Raw genomic sequence first — 9,717 nt, 5'->3', positions numbered from 1 at the left:
GCTCCAAAAAGTGTAGTGCAGTACTGTAGTATTTATACATATTGAACAACACAGAAATATTAGCTTGTCATTCATGCATGCCCTGCTCTATGCTAGTCCACCTCATCACAGAGAATTAACAATTGCTTAATGAGGAAACACATTCTTTCAGGAATAGTGGTATCCTAACAATAACATACTTTTATTTCATTTAAAGGCCCAGTGCAGTCAAAAGCGTGATTTTACTATGTTTTATATATATTTTCACAATATGTGGTTGTAATTATACTGTGAAAATTGTGATAATGCACTTTTAGAGTGAGAGCTGTTTGAAAAGACTGCCTGAAATGTCAGCCTGTTTGGGTGGGATGGAGTTATGGCCTACCTGGTGACATCACCATGCGGTAAATTAGTTAATAGACCAATAACAAAGAGAGTTCCAAAACTCTCTGCCAATAACAGCTACTTTTCAGTTCCCCCTTCCCCACTCAGACCACTCCCAGACAGTCCTAGCAATATTCTTGCTTGAGAAATTGATATTTGCTAAGAAGCTATTTGTGTTTGTTTTTGACCATTGTAATTGAAAATATTCACAGTAAGGCACTGGATCGTTACCCAGAGATGATTTGATATTGAGATAAAAACAGCTGCATTGGACCTTTAAATTGTATTGCTGACAGGAGGGACATTGTGTAAGAATTGGCCAATGACAGACTTGTCTATGAAAGAGCCAAGCTCTCTGACTGAGCCAAAATGTGTTGAGTCCAACACCTCTACCCCCACATTCCAATCGTTCTCTCTCTCTCAATTTAATTCAAAGGGCTTTATTGGCATAGGAAACATATGTTGGCATTGCCAAAGCAAGTGAAATAGATAAAACAAAACAAAATAGAAATGAACAATCAGAAATTAACAGTAAACATTACACTCACAAAAGTCTCAAAGGAATATGGCTATGTACAGTGTTTTAATGACGTACAAATAGTTAGAGTACAAAAGGAAAAATAAATAAACATAAATATGGATTGTATTTACAATGGTGTTTGTTCTTCACTGGTTGCCCTTTTCTTGTGGCAACAGGTCACAAGTATTGCTGCTGTGATGGCACACTGTGGTATTTCACCTAATAGCCATGGGAGTTTATCAAAATTTGATTTGTTTTTTCAAATTCTTTGTGGGTCTGTGTAATCTGAGGAACATATGTTACTCTAATATGGTCATTCATTTGCCATATGGTCATACATATGATCATACATCTCTCTCTCTCTCTACCTATCCCTCCCTTTCCTCAGGGTCTGTCTCTCATACCCTCTGTTCTGACTCCTCCCCTTCCCCTTTGCCCTCTGTTCTGACTCCTCCCCTTCCCCTTTGCCCTGTCCATTATATTTTCTCTTCCTCTCGCACACCCCGTTCCCTCCCTTCCTTTCTGTCTCTGTCTCTGTCCTGTTTCCTCTCTTTCTCCCCCCTCCTCCCCTTTCCTCCCCCTTTTACACTGTGAAAATTCACAGATCTCAAACGTCACACACACGCACACACATTGCACGTCAAACATAAGCCATCACTCACTCAGTGGATGGAATGCACTAAGGCCGGAAAACATTAAATGTCTTTGTCTCAAATTGTGCCCTATTCCCTATATAGTGCACTACTTTTGATCAGGACCTATAGTAGTGCACTATAGGGAATAGGGTGCCATTCACAACGCACACATAGCAGACTATTTTTACATGCAGTGGGATGGAAATCTTGACACAGTTAAATGGTTATTCTGACAAATGTTTATTCTTGGGTCTTCTGGACTGGCACCTTGCTGGATCCAAGTCCACTAGACACACAAACACACGCACGCACACACATGCACACGCACGCACACGCACACACACACACACACTTCTGGACTGGCACCTTGCTGGATCCAAGTCCACTAGACACACAAACAAACGCACGCACACACATGCACACGCACGCACACGCACACACACACACACACACACACACACACACACACACACACACACACACACACACACACACACACACACACACACTTCTGGGCTGGCACCTTGCTGGATCCAAGTCCAATGGAGAAATTATCACTTGACATGAACACTGACTAACTCACTGGATGATCAAAATGTCTTGTTTTGGGGAATGACAAGTTAGAACAAGTCTTTAGTGGAACAGACTATGTCTATAATATATTATTACACATCTATAGGCCTACCTACAAGCAGAGGTGGGGGAAACCCGAACCAGGTCTGGGAGTGAAATCATTCTAACATGTGAAATTAGCTTTTTCAGGTGCATTCAAGGATTTTATTAGGCTACATTGCTGGGTTCCCAGAGTTACTTTTTCCATTTCCACCTCGGAGTATAATAGAATGTGTGTGCCATAGAGATGGGTAATTCTATTAAGTGTACAGTGAGTCGTATCACGGTTCAGAAGGGCACGAGACTATCCCACACAGCCCACATTAGTACTTGAATCCAATTAGAAGAATGAAAGCAATAGGCGAACAAAGGAACAGTCACACAGACAGGCAACAGTTAGAGAACAAATAATAGATTGGAGTTTACTGAGTCACAGATTTCCCCCGAGTTCTATTTATAGACGTTATGACCTCTTATCGCAGCTCTAGAAACTAGACTGACAGCTGCTGTTTAACCTCAATCGTGCCTCTTCCTAGTAAACCAAGTACATCTGCAAGCAACCAGCCCCGACGCGCAATGTACTGGCGCTGTGCTGTTGTACCGGTGACAATTCCATATTTGGAAGCTGTGGCGATGACGATACGGCTGCGATGCTGCCGCTGTGCGTTGATGAACGCTGGGGCTAGATGGGGGAAGTGCCGCTGTGCGCTGCGGTTACGTGGCTGCGCGTTCACGTCATGGCTTTTCCACTGCGCGCCCCTGGGGAACTCACAGCCAGGGCGGATGGCCCATATATGGATGTTTGAGGGTGACGTTAGATAGAAAAAATATAGAGAGGGAGAAAAAACAAAACAAACAGAAACTCCCTGGAAACACGGAGACAGCTACATATTTTACCGCCCACAGACTTCTGAGAATTACTAATTATAGTGTAGCTGAACCTTGATACATGTTGCAGGGTTTGATAGAAAAACAACAACAATAGTCCTCTAAAAGGGAACAGAGGAATATGTTTGGAATATTAGGGACATTTGATGGTGTTGTTTTCTACTGTAGGATCACTATCTGTTTTTATGTTGCTGCACTGACAACAATTAATGAAGTCTATTCAATTCTATTATATTCTATTTGATGTCAGCTTCATATAAATTGACGATAATAAAATCGTATTCTATATGAATAGACAGGTTATATGTTATTTACTTTGATTTTGAGTTGCTTGAAGTCTCAAGCAGCATGTTGGTGATGAAATAGGCTAGCTGTGTTTCCAACAACACAGGTAGTCTGTTATATTATTATTACAACGAATTTACTAGAATAACATCTTGTTATTTTAATTGAGGTTCTTGAAATCCCAAACAGCAAATTGATCTCTGCGTTTCCAACAACACAGGTAAAACATCGAATCAAATGTTATTTGTCACATGCGCCGAATACAACAGGTGTAGACTATACCGTGAAACGCTTACTTATAACCGGTTGCTACAGTAGGAGGTAGCCTAGGTTACATACATGTAATGCTGCAAGGTAGACAGCCATATGGTATCTACTGCAGGAAACTAAGCCTGAGCAGGAAGGGCAGGGCGTGTTTATCCTGTCACCAAGGAGGAATGAAGCAGCTCGAGCCTCATTACGTCAGAGTGGAAATATAACACCGCCCTGTTACTCTGGACTTCTCATTATCGTGTTGTACACCAGCTGGTGACGGTTGTAAACTAAGGAAGAACTCAACACACAAGTACAGATTCATTTATAGATAGAATACTATTGTATGAATAGTATCGAATAGTATTCTAAAGCTTGACGCTCTAAGTTATTGTTCCAACCGTCAACCGAACAGTGCGTAATTTACGGTTATCTACCAAGAAGAGGAACTATGGACGTGAGCGCTGAAGCCAAACGGATCATGGCAGTGTCCATTAGTAAACTGTACGCCTCCCGAGCACAGCGAGGAGGTATGAGGCTACACCGGAGCCTGCTGCTCTCCGTGGTCATGCGTTCCGCCCGGGACCTGTACCACTCCGCCTGCCTGGCCAAGGAGAGAGAGGAGCTGGGAACCGCACACCTGGTCCAGGTCACACCAGAGGAGGGTGCGATGGATACTACTGCCAGTGGGGAACAAGACGAGGTGGAGGTGTCACAGGTCGAGCCTGAGTCGCCGCTGACCCCAACTATCCAGGAGCCCATGTCTAGTGACTCTGATGCCGCTCAGGGCGCATGCAAGACCAGGACATTTATTGGGAAGGAGACGGTAGAGGACAAAGAGAACCGGAGCCCTGTGAGCCCAGACAGGCATTCCAGGAAACGCCGTGGGAAGGCGTCCGTCGCGCCCGATTTCCTCCCCAGCAAGAGGGCGAGACTTTCACTGGAGCTGGGGGAGGAGAGGGTGCTTAGAACCGGCCGAAGGACCTGCTGCCGCGCCGGGGACGCTTTCACCACCCTGTCCCTAAACTCAAACCGGGCCATTGCAGCATTCTAAACTGTGAAAACGGCTCTGAATGGAGCTTTGTTGTTGATAGGCTATGATCGAACTGATCTTAACCTCCGGTAACCGGTGGAGAGGCCGGTTTAAATCCAGGTTTAAAGGATGGGACGGGTCAGGAGGAAGTTGACCTACATTGGCGAGCCCGCGGGACAATGGGATTATCGGGGCCAGGGTGCGATGTCTCCGGCCTCACGGCGACCAGGTTAGGCTACACCCTAGAACTGAGTCTCAGCCGTGGCTCGACGAGAACAAGAGAAAGAAGAAACAGAGAGAGAACACGAGCAACTCACAAACTAGAACGAGACCAGACTCGACCAGATCTCAGTGACTGTGTTTGGAAAGTTTGAGGAAGTGGTGAAACTCAGAGACAGAAAAAGTGTTTCGGTGGAAAAGTTCCAGGGCAGTCAGTTCCTGACGCATAGCTCGTGGAGGGATGACTCATAAAGCACGAAACGGATACCAGATGTTTAAAGTTGACGTGTCAACGGTCAACACACAGAGACACACCGGGAAATAACCCACTCTGCTGGGTAAAACTATAAAAACAACCGGGGGAGGGCACACATTCACCCACTGGACTTTGATCAATGACTACGAATGGGATTGTGCCAGAGACTGTACTGAAATGGTGCTCAACATACAGTTTAAATCCAGGTTTAAATGTCAAATGGCATAGTAACATATAACCAATGTTTAGTAGTGACACCAGTCTCACCTGTTCAATATACTGCACTGACAATGCAAATGTGATAATAACTACAGAGAAGTAGCCTACATGAAAGGTTGTATGAACTGTGAAATAAGCTATTTTTATATATAGAAAAATATATTTTTTTACTATGACCTCATGACTATGATCTTTATATCAGAGTTGTAATAAACATTCTAAAACTGTATTTAGTTGTTGATCTGTTGTTCTATTTCTCTCTCTCCTAATAGTATTGAAAAGCTTGCACACACACACGTCTCATTTATCTAGGGCAAATAGAGTTAGCAGACAGATAACACAGGACCACACAGATATTTCCCAATATGTGGTCCAGGTCCACATTACTCAGGCTCAGATGGTTATAACAAGAGTAAGTAGAGCCGCTGCCACACACACACACACACACACACACACACACACACACACACACACACACACACACACACACACACACACACACACACACACACACACACACACACACACACACACACACACACACACACACACACACACACACACACACACACACACACACACACCAATATCCGGTGGATTGTGACATAATTCTGATTCACTTCCTCTCATAACCTTAACTGACAGTTACATGAGGTTTAATGGGAGTTATGTAATATATAAATAGCTGGAGTCGTCCATTTGGTTTGCTCAAGGGCACTAAATTGTGTAACAATCCTAAATCATCATTCATCATGACCAACTAACTCCCAGTGCATTGACAAAATGCACTCTTTAGAGCCTATGTCCTATTTATCTCTATAGATCAGTAGGCCATACTACCATGACGGATGGGTTGAAATCCTTATACAATATGTAAGCCTACTATAAGCCTACTATAGCCACATCAGCATGTGTTGGACTATATAGGGAATATGGTGTCACTTCAGATGTCCACGATGATGTGAAGTGCAGTTGTAATGCTACGGAGAGGCGTGGACAGTGACGTGTTTTATCTCCCAGCCAGCCCACGGCTATATTAAGATCTGCAGTGGCGCGTGGTCTCATCTCTGGGGTGAGGGAGGGGATGATGTACGCATCAGGATGTGATGTGCATCCTTATCACACCGCCCACCCTGCCCTTCTTTTCATGGATAACATAAAAGGATTACGCATGCTGTGATTTACACTGAGTGTACAAAACATTAAGAACACCTGCTCTTTCCACGACAGACTGAGCAGGTGAATCCAGGTGAAAGCTATGATCCCTTATTGATGTGACTTGTTAAATCCACTTCAATCAGTGTAGATGAAGGGGAGGAGACTGGTTCAAGAAGGATTTTCAAGCTGAGACAATTGATACATGGATTGTGTGTGTGTGTGTGTGTGTGTGTGTGTATGTGTGTGTGTGTGTGTGTGTGTGTGTGTGTGTGTGTGTGTGTGTGTGTGTGTGTGTGTGTGTGTGTGTGTGTGTGTGTGTGTGTGTCATGATTGCTTTACCACTCACCATTCCTCTTCTTAGCACCCTGATGACTGTGTGTCAGTGTGTGTTAATATGACTATGATATAGTAACAGTATGTGAGTTAATATGACTATGATATAGTAACAGTATGTGAGTTAATATGACTATGATATAGTAACAGTATGTGAGTTAATATGACTATGATATAGTAACAGTATGTGAGTTAATATGACTATGATATAGTAACAGTATGTGAGTTAATATGACTATGATATAGTAACAGTATGTGAGTTAATATGACTATGATATAGTAACAGTATGTGGGTTAATATGACTATGATATAGTAACAGTATGTGAGTTAATATGACTATGATATATTAACAGTATGTGAGTTTATGTGACTATGATATAGTAACAGTATGTGAGTTTATGTGACTATGATATAGTAACAGTATGTGAGTTAATATGACTATGATATAGTAACAGTATGTGAGTTAATATGACTATGATATAGTAACAGTATGTGAGTTTATGTGACTATGATATAGTAACAGTATGTGAGTTAATATGACTATGATATAGTAACAGTATGTGAGTTAATGTGACTATGATATAGTAACAGTATGTGAGTTTATGTGACTATGATATAGTAACAGTATGTGAGTTAATATGACTATGATATAGTAACAGTATGTGAGTTAATATGACTGTGATATAGTAACAGTATGTGAGTTAATATGACTATGATATAGTAACAGTATGTGAGTTAATATGACTATGATATAGTAACAGTATGTGAGTTAATGTGACTATGATATAGTAACAGTGTGTCAGTGTGTGTTTGCCATTGCACCATGCTGACTGTGTTGTCTTCTTTGTACAGTGGTGACTGTGTGCGCACATATGTGACAGATAGAAACAGAATGTGTGTTTATGTGAGTAAGTCTATGAGTATGTATGAATCCTAACAGTTTGCACAGTGACTGACTGTGTGTGTGTGTGTGTGTGTGTGTGTGTGTGTGTGTGTGTGTGTGTGTGTGTGTGTGTGTGTGTGTGTGTGTGTGTGTGTGTGTGTGTGTGTGTGTGTGTGTGTGTGTGTGTGTGTGTGTGTGTGTGTGTGTGTGTGTGACTGTGCAGGGTGTATGAGTTCATGTGAGTGTGTGTATATGATATGTTCTTTGTGTGGTGATTATGTGTGACGTAGATGAGTGCCAAGGCAGGCAGGCAGTTGGGAGGAGCAGAGCGGGAAGAGTGAGAGAAACAGGAAGTGATGCGTAGAGGCGGGGGGCGCAGTGGTAGAAAGCGTAGGTGGAGTGTATTTTAAGACTCGACTGCTGCAGGGCAGAAACACTCAACACATCTGGAACTGTGGGACTGGGAGGGGGAAGGGAGATGTGTGTGTGTGTGTCGTTCATGCCACACTCTTAGAAAATAGGGTTCCAAAAGGGTTATTCGGCTGTCCCCCATAGGGTAACCTTTTTTGGTTCCAGGTAGAACCCTCTCTTTCACATACTCACTCGCAGTCTCTCCTATCAATAAATATCTTCTCCCCCTCTGTGTCTCTCTCCTTTTCTCTCTCTCTCTCTCATTCATTGTCATATACATGCACACACACATTTAGAGTCTCTCGGTCTTGGTTGTTGTAAGAACGGGACCAAGGCGCAGCGGATGTTGAGTTCCACATGTTTATTCCAAAGTGAAACTTTAAGCAAAAACAATAAATCGATAAACGAACAACGAAACGTGACGGTACATGCACAAAACACAAAACAATATCCCACAAACACAGGTGGGAAAAATAGCTACTTAAATATGATCCCCAATTAGGGGCAACGATTACCAGCTGCCTCTAATTTGGAACCATACAAAAACCACCAACAAAGAAATACAACGACTAGAACACCCCCCTAGTCACGCTCTGACCTAAACACCATAGAGAAACAAGGGCTCTCTATGGTCAGGGCGTGATACTCCCTCTATCAATAAATCTCCCTCTCTCTCTCTATCTCATATTCAAAGTAAAAAAGGTTCTATCTGGAACCAACCAGGGTTTTTCAAAGGGTTCCCCTATGGGGACAGCCGAAGAACCCTTTTCGGTTCTAGATAGCACCTTTTTTTATTTTCAATTTGAGAGGGAGAAAGAAAGATTTATTGATAGAGGGAGATATTCTGAATGTGCATGTACAGTATGAGAGAGAGAGGCAGGGGGAGAAGAGATGGATTTATTGACAGGAGAAATTGTGAGCATGTCAAAGACAGAGTAAATGACCTAGAAGATAAGAGAGAAAGAGTGAGTGGATAAAGCTGTGAATACTTTATGTTTTTTATTTTATTTATTTTATTTTACCGTTATTTTACCAGGTAAGTTGACTGAGAACACGTTCTCATTTGCAGCAACGACCTGGGGAATAGTTACAGGGGAGAGGAGGGGGATGAATGAGCCAATTGTAAACTGGGGATTATTAGGTGACCATGATGGTTTGAGGGCCAGATTGGGAATTTAGCCAGGACACCGGGGTTAACACCCCTACTCTTACGATAAGTGCCATGGGATCTTTAATGACCTCAGAGAGTCAGGACACCCGTTTAACGTCCCATCCGAAAGACGGCACCCTACACAGGGCAGTGTCCCCAATCACTGCCCTGGGGCATTGGGGTATTTTTTAGACCAGAGGAAAGAGTGCCTCCTACTGGCCCTCCAACACCACTTCCAGCAGCATCTGGTCTCCCATCCAGGGACTGACCAGGACCAACCCTGCTTAGCTTCAGAAGCAAGCCTGCAGTGGTATGCAGGGTGGTATGCTGCTGGCAATGTTCTATGACTATGTGACATCACTCGTGGCTTCCCCCGCTGTGATGTGCTGTGTGTGTGAGTGTACACTGAGGTAATTGTCCGACGAGCGCCTACGTAGGAGGAAGGGAGGGGGTAGACTGGAGAGGGAGAGAAAAAGGACAGGAGAGCAGGAAGGACATT

The 9,717-nt window shown here is 43.2% G+C and overlaps 1 protein-coding gene across 1 annotated transcript; it reads left to right on the top strand.

Moving 5' to 3' along the window:
• The first annotated feature begins 3,797 nt into the window (after positions 1–3,797).
• LOC129839464 (immediate early response gene 2 protein-like) lies at positions 3,798–5,511 on the top strand. The gene has a single exon (XM_055906944.1). It carries the CDS (start codon positions 4,007–4,009, stop codon positions 4,607–4,609), a length of 603 nt encoding a protein of 200 aa, XP_055762919.1. The 5' UTR covers positions 3,798–4,006; the 3' UTR covers positions 4,610–5,511.
• Positions 5,512–9,717: the final 4,206 nt, after the last annotated feature.

This window comes from Salvelinus fontinalis, chromosome 40 (genome assembly GCF_029448725.1).
Source record: "Salvelinus fontinalis isolate EN_2023a chromosome 40, ASM2944872v1, whole genome shotgun sequence".
NCBI lineage: Eukaryota > Metazoa > Chordata > Actinopteri > Salmoniformes > Salmonidae > Salvelinus > Salvelinus fontinalis.
Note: the sequence above shows the minus strand (reverse complement) of the source record. Positions and strands in the feature narration are given on the sequence as shown.